The sequence below is a fragment of the Ahaetulla prasina genome, chromosome 16 (genome assembly GCF_028640845.1).
Source record: "Ahaetulla prasina isolate Xishuangbanna chromosome 16, ASM2864084v1, whole genome shotgun sequence".
NCBI lineage: Eukaryota > Metazoa > Chordata > Lepidosauria > Squamata > Colubridae > Ahaetulla > Ahaetulla prasina.
Window position 1 is genome coordinate 4,735,625 of NC_080554.1, and position 16,876 is coordinate 4,752,500.

Genomic DNA, 16,876 nt, shown 5'->3' on the forward strand with positions numbered 1-16,876 from the left:
AGGGGAGAGGAGAAGAGAAGAGAAGAGGAGAGAAAGTAGAATAGAATAGAAGAATAGAATAGAATGTGGAAGGGAAGGGAGAGGAGGGAGAGGAGAAGAGAATGTGGAAGGAAGGGAAGGGAGAGGAGAGGAGAGAGAAAGTAGAATAGAATAGAATAGAATAGAATGTGGAAGGAAGGGAGAGGAGGGAGAGGAGAAGAGAATGTGGAAGGGAAGGGAGAGGAGAGGAGAGAAGAGAGAAAGTAGAATAGAATAGAATAGAATGTGGAAGGGAAGGGGAGAGGAGGGGAGAGGAGAAGAGAATGTGGAAGGGAAGGGGAGAGGAGAGGAGAAGAGAAGAGAAGAGAGAAATTAGAATAGAATAGAATAGAATAGAATAGAATGTGGAAGGGAAGGGGAGAGGAGAGGAGAAGAGAAGAGAATGTGGAAGGGAAGAGAGAGGAGAGGAGAGGAGAGGAGAGAATAGAGAATAGAATAGAATAGAATGTGGAAGGGGAGAGGAGAGGAGAGGAGAAGAGAAGAGAAGAGGAGAGAAAGTAGAATAGAATAGAATAGAATAGAATAGAATAGAATAGAATGTGGAAGGGAAGGGAGAGGAGGGAGAGGAGAGAGAGAATGTGGAAGGGAAGGGAGAGGAGAGGAGGAGAGAGAAGTAGAATAGAATAGAATAGAATAGAATGTGGAAGGGAAGGGAGAGGAGGGAGAGGAGAAGAGAATGTGGAAGGGAAGGGAGAGGAGAGGAGAGAGAGAAAGAATAGAATAGAATAGAATGTGGAAGGGAAGGGAGGAGAGAGAGGAGAAGAGAATGTGGAAGGAAGAGAGAATAGAATAGAATAGAATAGAATAGAATAGAATAGAATGTGGAAGGGAAGGGGAGAGGAGAAGAGAAGAGAAGAGAATGTGGAAGGGAAGGGGAGAGGAGAAGAGAAGAGAAGAAAGAGAAAAGGCAAAGCAAGAGAAGAGAATAGAATAGAATAGAATATGGAAGGGAAGAGGAGAGGAGAAGAGAAGAGAAGAGAGAAAGTAGAATAGAATAGAATAGAATAGAATAGAATAGAATAGAATAGAATAGAATAATTGGACACACAAGGAATTTGTCTTGGTGCATAAGCTCTCAGTGTACATAAAAAAAAAGATACCTTCATCAAGGTACAACACTTACAACACTTAATGATAGTCACAGGGTACAAATTTAATACTTAATGATACAACACTTAATGATAGTCATAGGCTACAAATAAGCAATCAGGGAACAATATCAGTATAAATCGTAAGGATACCAGCAACAAAGTTACAGTCATAAGTGGGAGGAGACGGGTGGTGGGAACGATGAGAAGATTAATAGTATTGCAGATTTAGTGAATAGTTTGACAATGTTGAGAGAATTATTTGTTTAGCAGAGTGATGGCGTTCCGTGACAGCCCTTCAAGTACTGGAACATAGCTCTCCTGTCCCCACCCCACCCCCAAATCTTTTTTTTCGACAGGGTAGACCTACCTCAACCGTTCATCAGTTGATTTAACCTCCAGAACCACAATTTCAGTCAGTCAGTAGTTAGAGTATACACCCATCGTTTCTGTATGTATTACCTTCATCTTTTTCCTTTTCTTTTCTGCTCTCAGGCCATGAAAAGAACTTCAGAAGGTGCACAAGAAACCACTCCTGTAAAAAAACAGCGTGCTTCTCCAATGCCCCAGACCAAAAAGCCGTGGAAAAACCCCAAAAATCACAACAAAGGAACTGGGCCGCCAGGATCATCTCTGGAAAAGCTTTCGCTTGAAGCCAGGGAAGGCGACTTCAACAAGAGACCCTTTGTAAAGACTTCCAGCCTCTTTAAAAACAACCCAGAGATCCCCGACTTGCAGAGGTACTTAACTTCTCTTCACTAAATCAAAGAAAAGGTGAATTGGTGTAAACCATGTTATTTATCTGCTGCTGCGGTTTCTGTAACCGCCATTCTGGATTTTGCTTCTGAAACTGTCTGGTTGTCTCATGGTTTGAAGTTCTGGGTTAATCTTTTGCCTTCGTTTTACGCCGACTTTTGATTGGTTCCTTGGTTGATTTGCTCCTTACCTAGAACTGCCGTGAAACAAGTTCAAGAGGAGATTTTCACCTCAGATTCCTTCGATCAGCTGGGTCTACATCCTCACTTGGTGAGTTCTTTCATTTTGGACCGGTGTACAGCAATGCTTTAATGAATCTGTCCTTTTATTCAGACTGTTTTCAGGAAGAATTTTTGGGTCGTGGAATTATACCATGGGAAAGAGAAACAGTCTCATTCAACCTTCTGTTCGTTAGAGCTTCGAGAGGGCTAGGTGGCCTTTTCTTTCCAGTTAGAGAAGGGATGTCCTCAACTACATATGTTGGACTTAATATTAATTTTTGTTAGAAGGGAATTTTTGTAGTTCAGGATTGAATAGAATAGAATTAGAATAGAATAGAATAGAATAGAATAGAATTCTTTATTGGCCAAGTGTGATTGGACACACAAGGAATTTGTCTTGGTACATATAACTGTGCGGTCCTTGGTGCTCTCTGAGTTTGGTGGCTTTCTTGCAAATGTTTCATCACCCATGTCAATAACCTCATCAGTGCCGGAAGAGAGACAGTGTTGTCCTCCCTCCTCTCCTCAGCCGGGCCTTTTATCAGACTCCGAGTCTGATAATGAAGATGAACGGCCTGTCATGCCTCCAGCCCCCGGCCCTGGCCCCATGCCCGGAGAGGATTCCAGGAGTGAAAGGACAAGCCCGATAAACTTCACTCATACAGCGTGTGAGCAGGAAGCCAGCCAGGTGCTGGAATTAGTGACAGCAGATCCAGCTGAAGACAATTCAGATGGGAGGACCCTCGCTTCTGGAGATCTGAGAGGTGACGCCAGCAGAAGGAGGGGTGGGGCAGGCCTGGATAAATGCTGAGTCATGGAGCCACACCCCACAGCCTATGTAAAGGACCTGCTTTTGGCATTCCAACCTTGAATCAAGCAAAGTCTTATCGAGTTTGCTGATACCGGACCCTATCGCTGAAGTCACAACTTGGACTCCCGCCTGCCCTGATAAACCTCGAAGGGACTTGGCAAGCTGCAGAGGCTTCGTTGCCAAGTCTGTTGCGGACTTCCTTGACTCGTTTGTTGGAGTGTGGGGTGGGACATGACAGGCAGCTTCTACCCACTGTCACTTTCTAGCACTGATGATGTTACCTAGTTGGGTCATGAAACGTCTGCAAGAAAACCACCAAGCTCAGAGCTTCTGTATATAAACAGAGAGGAAAGTCCCATTCCCTTCTAACATTGATGAAGTTACCTAGTTGGGTCATGAAACTCTGAAAAATACAGTAAGTAGTTGTGTATACATTTGTATGACAATTCACAGTATATCACCTTTCGGCTCTGTGTGGACACCGATTTTTCCTTTGCTTCATAGGTCAGTGTGGGAAGGGAACTCGAACACAATAGCTTTTTCAATAAGCAATGTTGAAACAAACCATAGTTAAGCACAATTAAAGTATTATGCTAAACTAATCTTTGAGCCTAATGTAACTGTGGTCATAACACAATTCTAGCACTAACCCTTAAATTTAATTTTTTTTTCCTGTTACCAGACTTCAACAATAACCTCGTCCTTGAAACTATCAAGCATGACCAGGTAAGAGGATCTATGTTTGTTTGGGGCATATGAATGCAAGAAATATATTCTAACAAACAAATACCTGTATACATACAAACAGATACCAAACTCGGTTAAAGCCATTTTAGGTGTCTGTACTTATATACATACTGTCAACACTGAAGCTGCACGCAGCAGAATGAAGCAAAGTCAGTCTCTTCCAGCCCCCCATGTGTGTGCGCACACACCTATATATACAAAAACACGGAAAAAGACATTTGAAGGTAAGTAGAACAGCGAGGTGGAGGGAAAAGCTGTGCTGCGTGATTTAGATTCGCTAGAAAGCAGGATTTCCTGCAGAATATAAATCACGCGGCACAGCTGATCGTCGGAAATAGCAGTTCAGACGAACCGGTAGCACTTTTTTTTTACTACCGGTTCACCCGAACCGGTACGAACCAATAGCCGTTCTCCCCTGACACACGATATATATATACTGTATAAAGTATGTACAATATAAATTCTCAGAAGTAAAGCTATTTCACGCTTCTGTCTTTTTGTATGTACATGCGCACCAAAGATCAGATAAAGCTATCGTATCTACGCAGAAAGACATAACCGAATCAATCGAAACCATTTTAGTTACGAAATTACGTTACCGCATGTCTGTGTTTGTCTATCTACACAAAAGCTCAAAAAACAATCCAGAATGCCAGATTAAAAAAAAGCATTTCCAGCAATGAGTAACGGTGAAAAACCGCACAAGTGGAAATGACACGGGCTCCAAGGGCAGAACGAACACAGCTTATCGGTGAAAGAGTTGCCTGATTGGCCTCGTTGCTTTACAATTTCTTGATTTGATAGGTCTCATTTTGTCTCTCAAACCCACCCAGTGTTCAGAAGGAGACCATTCCCACATTGCTGCAAGGGAAGGACGCTCGGATCCGATCACAGACGGGCTCAGGTGAGAATTTTTTAACTGCTCCTGTTTGGGAGCGACTATCAACGCAGGGCTGACTAGAATGGAGACGGTGCATCCTGATGGTTTGAAAGACCCTCTCGTGCTTAAGAGGGTCTCCACAGGTAAATGGGACTGGGCCTGCTTTGGGGGTTTCTTAAGTGATGCTATGGAGCCATTAAAGATCTGCAAAATTCTGCTGACAGTTTCTGTTAGAAATTATTGTTTTTTGATTGAATTGTATTTTTCTAACCTACCTCCCTCCCTTCCTTCCCTCCCTCCCTCCCCCTTTCCTTCCCTGATTCTCATTCCCATCTCCTTCCTTCCTTCCTTCCTTCCTTCCTTCCTTCCTTCCTTCCTTCCTTCCTTCTGTCCTTCCCCGTTACTCTCTTCAAGGAAAGACACTTGCTTATAGCATCCCCCTCGTACAATCCTTGCAAAAGCTGGAGCCCAAAATCAAGGTAAGCACAGACTTCTTCTTTTTTTTTTTTTGCATTTATATCCCGCCCTTCTCCGAAGACTCAGGGCGGCTTACACTATGTCAAGCAATAGTCTTCATCCATTTGTATATTATATACAAAGTCAACTTTTATTGCCCCCCCAACAATCTGGGTCCTCATTTTACCTACCTTGTAAAGGATGGAAGGCTGAGTCAACCTTGGGCCTGGTGGGGCTTGAACCTGCAGTAATTGCAAGCAGCTGCTGTTAATAACAGACTGTCTTAGTCTGCTGAGCCACCAGAGGCAATATTTTGGGGCAATGAAACGCCTGCCTGAAAACAACCCAGCTCAGAGCTACTGTATATAAACAGGGAGCAAGCCACACTCACTTAACACTGAAGGTGTTACCTAGTTGGGTCATGAAAAGTCTGCAAGAAAACGCCCAAGATTTGAGCTACTGTGTATAATAAACGGAGCAAACCGCATATCAGCGTTCCGGAAAAGCCTTCTGGACTCCGAAGCGAGATATCTTTCAAAGTTCTTTTACTAGCATAGGTAATTTGGCACAGTCACTAGCGCTGATGATGTTGCCTAGTCTGGTAACGGAAAACCCCCCGCTCAGAGAGCACCAAGGACCCCAAAATTGTTTTGTTTTTTTTTGAATTTATATCCCGCCCTTCTCCGAAGACTCAGGCGGCTTACACTATGTCAAGCAATAGTCTTCATCCATTTGTATATTATATACAAAGTCAACTTTATTGCCCCCAACAATCTGGGTCCTCATTTTACCTACCTTGTAAAGGATGGAAGGCTGAGTCAACCTTGGGCCTGGTGGGGCTTGAACCTGCAGTAATTGCAAGCAGCTGCTGTTAATAACAGACTGTCTTAGTCTGCTGAGCCACCAGAGGCAATATTTTGGGGCAATGAAACGCCTGCCTGAAAACAACCCAGCTCAGAGCTACTGTATATAAACAGGGAGCAAGCCACACTCACTTAACACTGAAGGTGTTACCTAGTTGGGTCATGAAAAGTCTGCAAGAAAACGCCCAAGATTTGAGCTACTGTGTATAATAAACGGAGCAAACCGCATATCAGCGTTCCGGAAAAGCCTTCTGGACTCCGAAGCGAGATATCTTTCAAAGTTCTTTTACTAGCATAGGTAATTTGGCACAGTCACTAGCGCTGATGATGTTGCCTAGTCTGGTAACGGAAAACCCCCCGCTCAGAGAGCACCAAGGACCCCAAAATTGTTTTGTTTTTTTTTGAATTTATATCCCGCCCTTCTCCGAAGGCTCAGGGCGGCTTACATTGTGTAAGGCAATAGTCTTCATCCTATTTGTATATTTATATACAAAGTCAACTTATTGCCCCCCCCCCAACAATCTGGGTCCTCATTTTACCTACCTTATAAAGGATGGAAGGCTGAGTCAACCTTGGGCCTGGTGGGGCTTGAACTTGCCAGTAATTGTAACTGCAGGCAGCTGTGTGTTAATAACAGGCTACATTAGCCTGGTGAGCCACTTCCCAGCTCAACCCTGAGCTACAAATATTCTCTCCTATCAATAGCCTCCTATTCTGTTTTGCCCCTCTGCCTGACCTCCGTGTCTCCCTATTGCTTTCTCTAGCGCAGTGATGGACCCTATGCCCTTATCCTGGTTCCAACCAGAGAGGTGAGTTTACTTACCTCACCTTCCTAAATTAATGTTTATCTTGATTTGCTGATTTCACGTCCAGCGATGCCTTTGAGAGTAGAATCGCTACTTAAAAGTCAACCTTCAACAGGAGGTGCGGGAGGACCCCTTACAGGGCCGTGCCGAGGAGTTTAGTGGTTATCTATACGATAAAATCGTTCCGCTTCGGGATGGGTTGGATCAAAATTGGGTAGATCCAGGTGAGAGGGCGGAGACTCGTCTTGTTGAGACTGTTTGGGATGGATTTGACCCTGTGACTCCCGAGGACATGGACAGTTGTTGGGGAGGTTGAATGCCACCACATGTTTACTGGACCCTTCAGGAGAAGGGCGATATAAAAATCCAATAAATCTAATCTAATCTAACCTGATTGGTCGTCGTGCGGTTCACCTGGAATCGATCAATTCTCTTCCCCCTGCAAGTGCGGACCATTCCCATCCTCCCCAGCCAGCAAACTGGCAGGGGATGATGGGCGCTAATCTAAGACCCCCGAACACCAGAATTGGGGAGAATTGATACGACATGCTGGCGTTTGTCTCCAGAGTAGCAAACCCTGTATGTTTTTAACAACAGATAGCTAGGTGTTGTGGTCCGCCAACAGCCTGCGGAGCTGGCAACGGAGTCGGACAGTGATGAGGCTGAGGTGAGGCCAGGGCCATCGGGAAGTGAGGTGTGGACTCCAGAGCCTGATAGTAGTGAGGCAGAGGAACAGGAGGAGCCTGTTCCTAATGCATGCATGAGAAGAGCTGCCAGAAGGCAAGAGCAGCTCAATCAAAAAGGACAACTCAGGAGTAAGGCCAGGAGATAACTGGCCCCTCCCATAAGGCTTAAAACAGACCAGCAACGGCGTTTGGGCTTTGCCGGAAAACAATGTTGATAGCTTCGTCTTCTTCATCTACATCTTGCATTTATTTTTGTGACTTCTGAACGTTTGCCAAGAAAGGCCCTTTGGCAGTTTGCCTAATTGGACCGAGGTTTGCGATAGGTCTGAAGAATTTGTGTTGGGAAGAATTTGCTTTAATTTGAGTTGAACGACGCTGGGAATGAAGTAATTCCCAGCTGTTCGAATAAAGTTGGTTTTTTCCCCCCCACGGACTGAGTTTCCTGCTACCTCTTTGGGCCTGGGTCACAACACGAGGGTTGTGGCGAAAGCTCATATTTAGGGGATAAATAGTAGTTAAAGGCACCTAATAAATGGTTTGAATGGTGTAATGTATCCTAACTTTTGTTTCTTCTTCTTTCTAGCTCGTTCTACAGAGTTTTGAAACCCTCCAGAAACTCTTAAAGGTAAGCATGGATTACAAAGAGATGGCAGACGTAATTCATGTCAGTTTATTGTCTCGGGCATCTCCCTCTCTGGAAAAATGGGTTTTCTTTAAGAGATCTGGGTTTGTTTTTTCTCCTCCACTGGATCACACAAGGTGGGGCTTGAGGTTGAGGAAAGAGTTCGTATCTTAAAAACCAAACCAAACACCTGTTTAGGGAAAGGTTGATCATTTTGGGAGGTAACGTTTGCGGGGCCTTCGTCTTGCTCTCTGTTCGAGGTCTTCAGTGCATTATGCGGTTAAGGTGCATAATAAGGTGGAGGAAGCCTGGCCTCACAAAATGGTGGCCCTCTTGGATGTGGCCCCTGGCCAGACGTTTCTGCCAGAGAAAACAAAACAAGAAAAGAAACCAGCGACGGATACTAAACAGGCTTAATTCCTTCCCCCTCCACAACTCTCGCTGTCTCCGTTTCCTGCATTTTTTTAAAGCCTTTTACCTGGATTGTACCCGGAGTCTTGATGGGGGGCGAAAAGAAGAAATCGGAAAAAGCCAGGTAAGGGCTGTGGGAAGCGTCTCAAACGGAAGGGGCCTTCCCTGGTTTTCTGGAAAATAAAACCTCCTTTCTCTCTCTTCCCTCCTTTTCTTCCTCCCTCCCTCCTTCCCATCCATTCATTTTCATTCCTTCCTTCCCTCCCTCCCTCCCTCCATCCCATTCCTATCTCCTCCCTCCCTCCTTTCCTTCCTCCCTCCCTCCCTCTCTTCTCATTCCTGTTCCTTCCCTTTCTTTCTCTCTCCCTCCATCCCATTCCTCCCTTCTCCTTCCCTCCTTTTCTTCCTCCCTCCCTCCCTTCCTTCTCATTCCTGTTCCTTCCCTCCCTCCCTCCCTCCCATTCCTCCTCCCTCCCTCTCTTCTCATTCCTGTTCCTTCCTTCTTTCCTTCCCTCCATCCAATTCCTATCTCCTCCCTCCCTCCCTCCTCATTCCTGTTGCCTTCCCTCCATTCATCCATGCCTCCATGCATCCATCCCATTCCTATCTCCTCCCTCCCTCCCTCCCTTCCTCCTCATTCCCTTCCTTCCGTCCATGCATCCATCCCATTACTATCTCCTCCCTCCCTCCTTTCCTTCCTCCCTCCCTCCCTTCTTTCTCATTCCTGTTCCTTCCTTCCCTCCATCCATCCCTCCCATTCCGATCTCCTCCCTTTCTCTCTCCCTCCCTCATTCCTGTTGCCTTCCCTTCATTCATCCATGCGTCCATCCATTCCATTCTTCTCCTCCCTCCCTTCCCCTTTTATCTTCTTTTGTTCTTTCCTTCCCTTTTAACCTTCTTCCTTTCTTCTTCCCCCCTCCCATTCCCTCCCTCCTTCCCTCCCTCCCATTCTCTCCTTCCTTCCTTCCTTCCTTCCTTCCTTCCTTCCTTCCTTCCTTCCTTCCTTCCTTCCTTCCCATTCCTATCTCCTTCCTTCCTTCCTTCAGATTACGCAAAGGAATAAATATCCTGGTGGCAACTCCTGGACGGCTGGTGGATCACATCAAATCTACCCAATGCATTCACTTCCGCTGTATCCGTTGGTTGATTCTGGATGAGGCTGACAGGTAGGAGCTTCCTGGATAGTTGATAGAAAGATCTGCTTAGGGGAGAAAAGTGGATTTCCCCCTCTGCAACCATGAAGTGAAAGGACAGTCAAATTTTTCACCCCCGCCGTCACTAAACGAACGGTTATAACTCAAGGACTACCTGAATTTTCTATATGCTTGCAGGCGGGGTATAGACGTGTTATACCTCTCTGTCTATCTGTCTATATCAATAAAAGGAAACAACGAGATAGAGAAAGCAAATTCACTGAGCTTTAGAGTACTAAACGTTGAAAGTTGAGAGGCTAGTTTTTCATTTCAGGATTTTCATCGTTGTTGGTTTTTTTTTTAATTGAATGGAAAATTAAGTGAAAGATAACACGGGCAAATCAAGTCTCTAAACATCTTTTTTTTTTTTCCCCTTCCAAAATTGTTCATCGTACTCCGTAAACCACAATGGGTGTAAGGTGTTTCTGGACTGATTTCCCATTTCTCTCCCCTTTTTTTTTCCCTCCCAGAATATTGGATCTGGGCTTTGAAAAGGCCGTGGCCGCCATATTGAATGCTGTCAATGCAGCCAGCCCGAAACGGCAAAACGTTCTTTTGTCAGCCACACTTTCTGAAGGTGAGTGTAATCCCAACACAGTTGTGTCAGCAACCCTGGGGCTCTGGAGCCGCATGTGGCTCTTTCACCCCTCTACTGCGACTCCCTGTCGCTCAAAATATGTGTCACAACCCCAACCCCAACCCCAACCCCAACCCCAACCCCAACCCCAACCCCAACCCCAACCCCAAGTTTCAGAAGAAAACAGAACGTTTAATTCAACTACACATGCTAGTTTTGTGGCCGCTCAAGAAATAGTCAGGCAAGGGGAAGGGTTTTGTGGCTCCCGGTGTTTTCTTTTCTGCGGGAAACGGGTTCCAAATGGCTCTTGGAGTGTTTAAGGTTGCCGACCCCTGTCCTAACAGAATAACCAGAGTTGGGAGGGGCCTTGGAGGTCGTCTAGTCCAACCCCCTGCAAATGGTTGTCCAATCTCTTCTTAAAAACCTCCAGTGATGGAGTCATGGCCAGCTCTTTATTGTTGATCCACATGATTGTGATTTTACTGGGTTAGGAGGAGTTGTTGTTGGAGATTTTAATGCTGTTTGGGCAGAACAAGAAGCAATGGGTGGAAACTCATCAAGGAGAGAAGCAACTTAGAACTAAGGAGAAATTTCCTGACAGTGAGAACAATTAACCAGTGGAACAACTTGCCTCTAGAAGTTGTGAATGCTCCAACACTGGAAGTTTTTAAAAAGATGTTGGATAGCCATTTGTCTGAAATGGTGTAGAGTTTCCTGCCTGGGCAGGGGGTTGGACTAGAAGACCTCCAAGGTCCCTTCCAACTCTGTTATTATGTTATGTTTGTGCTGTAAGCTGCCCAGAGTCACCTAAAGCGAGATGGGTGGCAAATAAATTCAATAAATAAAAAAAAAGAATTGATTGGATCAACCAATGCAGGTTTAGCTTTGCTGTATCAGCTATGAAATCATCAATGCGTTGAGGTTTGTTCTCTCTCTTTGACCAGGCTGGCCTTTTTTAATCCTCTCTTTAATTTTCCCAGCATGCAGTTCTGCCACATTGCTCCAGGGCATTATGGGTAAAGAAAAAATGGTGGCTCTCAAAAACAACATGTCAGCTAGGGTTGTTTTTAAACCCCTAAGACCACTGAACATAATGTTGCCTTTTTAATTTTTAATCCTGCTTTTATTATTTTATATAAGTAACTCAAGGCGGTGAATATACCCAACCCTCCTTCCTCCTCCTAGTTTCCCCATAACAACAACCCTGTGAGGTGGGTTAGGCTGAGAGAGAGGGACTGGCCTAACGTCACCCAGCTGGCTTTCATGCCTAAGGTGGAACTAGAACTCACCATCTTCTGGTGATTGGCCCAAAGTCATCCAGCCAGCTTTTTATACATTGGGCGGGACTAGAACTCACAATCTAGTTTCTAGTCTGACACCTTTAACCCCTAATAACTTCAACCACTTTAACCAGTTTTGGGTTTTACCTCTAGTAGGAATTTGTATTATCTCGGGGACTTGATAACTAAAAATGCCGGAAGCTGATCCCAATCCAGCTGGTGAGAAGATTCGTTTTGCCAATTCCATTCCAAGAATTTTCTGTCCAGTGGCTAAAGGTTCCCCTTGTACATATGTGTTAGTCGTTCCCGACTCCAGGGGGCGGTGCTCGTCTCCATTTCAAAGCCGAAGAGCCAGCGCTGTCTGAGGACGTCTCCGTGGTCCTGTGGCTGGCATGACTTAATGCCAAAGGCGCACAGAACTTTGTTACCTTCCCACCAAAGGGGGTCCCTATTTTTCTACTTTTTTTTTTTAATTTACATTTATATCCCACCCTTCTCCAAAGACTCAGGGCGGCTTACAGTGTGTAAGGCAATAGTCTCATTCTATTTGTATATTTACAAAGTCAACTTATTGCCCCCCCCAACAATCTGGGTCCTCATTTTACCTACCTTATAAAGGATGGAAGGCTGAGTCAACCTTGGGCCTGGTGGGACTAGAACCTGCAGTAATTGCAGGCAGCTGTGTTTTAATAACAGGCTTCTTACAGCCTGAGCCACACCGCGGCCCTTGCATTTTTTACCTGCTTTCGAACTGCTAGGTTGGCAGAAGCTGGGACAAGTCACGGGAGCTCACCCCCGTTACGCGGGAGCACTAGGGATTCGAACCGCTGAACTGCCGACCTTCCGATTGACAAGCTCAGCGTCTTAGCCACTGAGCCACCGGGTCCCATTGTCCAGTGGCTAGGAAACTCCCAAATTTGCCGAAAGGGATTCCTTGAAAATATTTCAAAAAGAGCCAAACTCGCTGTGATAATTTTGGGATTACGTTGTTCGTTTCTGTCTTTGCCGCTCTCTAAAAAAATCACCAATAGAGAGAGTTTTTTCGGATCTAAGAAATCACAAAATATTTGCGCTTGCAAGGCTCAAATATTTAAAGCCGTGTGTGTGTGTGTGTGTGTGAACAGGGCTTGGTTGTGTTGACAATGACAATAATGACAATAGTAATTTTTATTACAGTCACAGACCAGCGTTACAAATAAGTGTTAAAAAAAATAAAATAAAAAAGACAAGATAATATACAGGTAACCCTCGACCTAGGACTACAATGAAGCCTAAAAGTTCCGTTGCTAAGCGAGACCGTTGTTGAGTGAGTTTTCCCTCTTTTTACGACCTTCCTTGCCGTGGCTGTTAAAGTGAGCCATTGCATTTGTTAAGTGAGTCACCTGGTTGTTGAGTGAATCTGTCTTCCCTATTGGTCGCAAAAGGGGACGACGTGACATTAAGACGCTGCGCCCGTCATAAATACGAGTCAGTTGTCCAGCCTCTGAATTTTTCAACGGTCGTAAGTGGGAAAAACGGTCTGTTTTCAGTGCCCTTGTAACTTGGAACGGTCACTAAACGAATGGTTTATTAACGAAGTAATTGTCTTATTATTTTTTTCTTCTTCGATCAAAGCAATCCATTTGCCTGCTCTGCTTGTTACATATTTCTTCTCCTTCTTCACCCGCCGATTGGCCACAGGGGTCTCAAGGTTAGCCCATATCAGCTTGCAAGACCCTGCCTGCATTACCGTGGCGTCAGAAGCCCCGGGTTCAAATCCGGCTCAGGAAAAAGTCTGTCTCCGGGAGGATGTCGGCGTTATTGCTGCCAAGAAGGAACAGGGCAGTTTTGCTGTGCCAGAAACACTCCGTCAGAACGTGGTCATGGTCCCGAGCAAGCTGAGACTAGTGACGTTGGCGGCTTTCATTTATGGAAAATTCAAGGTAATAGAATAGAATAGAATAGAATTTTATTGGCCAAGTGTGATTGGACACACAAGGAATTTGTCTTGGTGCATAGGCTCTCAGTGTACATAAAAGAAAAGATACATTCATCAAGGTACAACATTTACAACACAAGAGATTTGAACTAGTTATAAGAAAAGCCAGGTGATCAGAAAAGTGGATTCTTTACCCTCTATGGACTTGGTGGCTCAGCGGCTAAAACACTGAGCTTGTCGATCAAAAGGTCGGCAGTTCAGCGGTTCGAATCCCTAGTGTCACGTAATGGGGTGAGCTCCCATGACTTGTTCCAGCTTCTGCCAACCTAGCAGTTTGAAAGCACGTAAAAAAAAAAATGCAAGCAAAAAAAATAGGGGCCACCTTTGGTGGGAAGGGAACAGCGTTCCGTGCACCTTTGGCATTGAGTCATGCCGGCCACATGACCACGGAGACGTCTTCGGACAGCGCTGGCTCTTCGGCTTTGAAATGGAGATGAGCACCGCCCCCTAGAGTCAGGAACGACTAGCACATATGTGCGAGTGGGACCTTTTCCTTATATACTCTCTACCAAGAGTAAGAAAAATGACTGATGGAAATGTTTTCTTTGTTTATTGAATTTGGGTTATCAGCTCAGCTCCTGAAGCAAAACATGTTTTAAGTCCAAAATGTCCAGATAACATTCAGAAACGGACTGACACGTTACCAATTCATTGAACTAGTAGTTCTCAAATTTGCAAACATTCATTTACTGCCTCTGCTCTACTCTACACTCTACTCTACTCTACTCTACATTATTTTCTACTCTACTCTACTCCATTCCATTCCTATTTCCATTTCTATTCTATTCTGCTTTCTAGTCTACTCTACATTCTATTCTACTCTACTCTACTATTCTACACTCTACACTACTTTGTTGTTGTTAGTTGCGAAGTCGTGTCCGACCCATCATGACCCCATGGACAATGTTCCTCCTGGCTTTCCTGTCCTCTACCATCCTCTGGAGTCCATTTAAACTCATGCCTACTGCTTCAGTGACTGCATCCAGCCACCTCGTTCTCTGCCGTCCCCTTCTTCTTTATTTATCTCTCTCTCTCTGTCTCTATCTCTCTATCAAAGACATCTTCCTTAATCTTAGTGCTATGTTTCCCCTAACGGTCAGGTGCGAAAGACCAGATGCACACAGGAAAGCCCAATTAAACCGCCTTTGCGTAGGAACCTTCTCAACTAAGGGTTAGCGCCTGCCTAGAGTTAGATAAAGGGTCAATGGAGTTCAAGGCAGATTTGATACCGTTTCCTTGCGGCTACGTAGAGATTGTAGGCTGGTACCTCTTTTGACTCCGCCCCGCCCTCCAAGTTCCGCCGCCTCCCCCTTTTCGCCTGCACTAACCCTCCAATGTGTCGTCCACATTGACCTCGGGTTTTGTCCCCTCTCCAGTTCGAAAAACGCCACAAGATGATCGTTTTCTTCTCGAGTCGCGAGCAAGTGGAGTTTCATTACGTCCTCTTCCAAAAAGTGTTGGGCGAGGCGTCTGGGGATGGAGGATCAGGGTTAGCACCAGCCCTTCTTTCTCCTCTGTCTTTTGCACGTCTGCACGGTGACATGAAACAAGAGGTGAGTTCAACTTTTTCCTATAAACTCCCTGCCCTTCCCTCCCCCGCTTTTTCTTAAACATCTATTTAAGAATGTGACCCTTGACAATACTGGAAGAAAAAAGAGTTACCTACAATAGAAGAATGGATATTGAAAGTTGCTAATTTGGCTGAGATGGCCAAAATCTCAGCCTTTTTTGCAAGACACTACACAAGAAAAATATCTAACTGAATAGAAAAAAATGGATTGAATATACGCAAAATAGATATCGGATTAAGAGGTATCCGATTGCTTTTGAATGATTAGAATGTATTTATCTTTGATTTGTATGGGGGAAGTTAGGATTTGAGAAGAAGGGGAGGATTATAATTTGTATAATTAGGGAAAATTTAGCGAATGATTGTTTTTTTCTTTTGAACTATACCTTGTGTTTGTTCTGGGAAATCCGGGGGGGAGGGGGGTGGAAGGAAGAGGGGGGTTTTGGAGGAGGGGGGAAAGGGAGGGGGAAAATTTTTGTAAAAACTTTTTCAATAAAAAAGAATGTGACCCTTGACATTCCAGATTTGTCTAGTGACAGATCTTTTCCACAGTTCGTATATAGCGACGTTGAAATTTGCTTATTGGGGATTTTTTTCCCCCCCTTTCTTTGGAAGCTTCCAAAAGCTGAAAAAAATAAATAATACAGACGGTCCTTCGCTTACAGTAGTTCATTTAGCGACCGTTAGTAGTAACAACAGCCCTTGAACATTTTTCACACGACTGTTGCAGCATCTCCCCCCCCCCCCGGGCCCCTGGTCACATGATCAGAATTAGAATAATTGGCAACTGACTCATAATTATGACGGTTGCACTGTCCCGAGGTCATGCGATCACTTTTTGCGACCCAAGCAAAACCCAGATTCATTTAACAACCGTTAGGGGCCTCTGTGGCTCAGACTGCTAATGCAGTCTGTTATTAACAGCAGCTGCTTGCAATTACTGCAGGTTCTAGTCCCACCAGGCCCAAGGTTGACTCAGCCTTCCATCCTTTATAAGGTAGATAAATTGAGGACCCAGATTGTTGGGGAGGCAATAAGTTGACTTTGTATATAAATATACAAATAGGATGAAGACTATTGCTAACATAGTGTAAGCCGCCCTGAGTCTTCGGAGAAGGGCAGGATATAAATGCAAATAAAAATAAAATAAAAAATAAAAAAACCGTGTTGCTGACTTAACAACTCTGGTGATTCACTTAGCAACCTCGGCAGGAAAGGTTGTAAAATAGGGCAAAGCCCACTTGACAACTGCTTTGCTTAGCAACAAAATTGTTAGGCTCCATTGCAGACATAAGTCAAGGACCACCTATAGCTAAGGTGATCTTCATTCTAGGCCAGCTTTCCTGGTCTTTCTCGCTCTCTTTTTTGAAATCCTCCCTTTTGTGCATAGCGCAGAGTTACTACGAAAGGCGGCTGCTTTTCCAAAATGAATCCTTCCCGTTTGTTTCATCGATCTTCCGAGAAATAATATCCAGAGGAGGTCAGCTCTGCCAAACGTCCTAAAAAAAATATAACTCAAGGCTGAATTCATTTGTTCATTTGTTTCCTGCTTCCGCTTCGCTGCCACATCAGCCAAAAATGCGTCTTGGCTCCTGAAATTTATAACCTAAAACAAGTAAAATTTCTGTTAAAACCAGCGGTCAAAAACTGCCTGCGTTCTTGCACAAAGTCTTCCTTTTGTTGGCTGTCAGTAAATCAGCTGAAAATTAAAATGATTGGTCACCCTTGGCAATCGTCTTTTTTTGTTTTTTTAATCTTCTTAAGGAATTAGTTTTACTTGCCCGATCTGGCGATACACGCTTTTGTGTTTTCTCTTTTTCCTTGCAGGAAAGATCATCCGTGTTTCAGGCTTTTCTGCAATCGAAGACCGGGGTGTTGCTCTGCACGGTGAG

General features: G+C 44.7%; 1 protein-coding gene across 2 annotated transcripts in view; it reads left to right on the forward strand.

The window, feature by feature from the left end:
* DDX31 (DEAD-box helicase 31) overlaps positions 1-16,876 on the forward strand; it is a 58,258-nt gene that overhangs the window by 902 nt on the left and 40,480 nt on the right. For both annotated transcript variants that reach the window (XM_058159458.1, XM_058159457.1), the window contains exons 2-14: positions 1,623-1,867; positions 2,078-2,153; positions 3,598-3,641; positions 4,496-4,566; positions 4,957-5,021; positions 6,626-6,670; positions 7,937-7,978; positions 8,446-8,510; positions 9,433-9,552; positions 10,050-10,156; positions 13,117-13,358; positions 14,791-14,967; positions 16,812-16,871. In XM_058159458.1, coding sequence (XP_058015441.1) covers positions 1,623-1,867; positions 2,078-2,153; positions 3,598-3,641; positions 4,496-4,566; positions 4,957-5,021; positions 6,626-6,670; positions 7,937-7,978; positions 8,446-8,510; positions 9,433-9,552; positions 10,050-10,156; positions 13,117-13,358; positions 14,791-14,967; positions 16,812-16,871 — 1,359 coding nt within the window. The remainder of the gene's footprint in view (positions 1-1,622; positions 1,868-2,077; positions 2,154-3,597; positions 3,642-4,495; positions 4,567-4,956; positions 5,022-6,625; positions 6,671-7,936; positions 7,979-8,445; positions 8,511-9,432; positions 9,553-10,049; positions 10,157-13,116; positions 13,359-14,790; positions 14,968-16,811; positions 16,872-16,876) is intronic.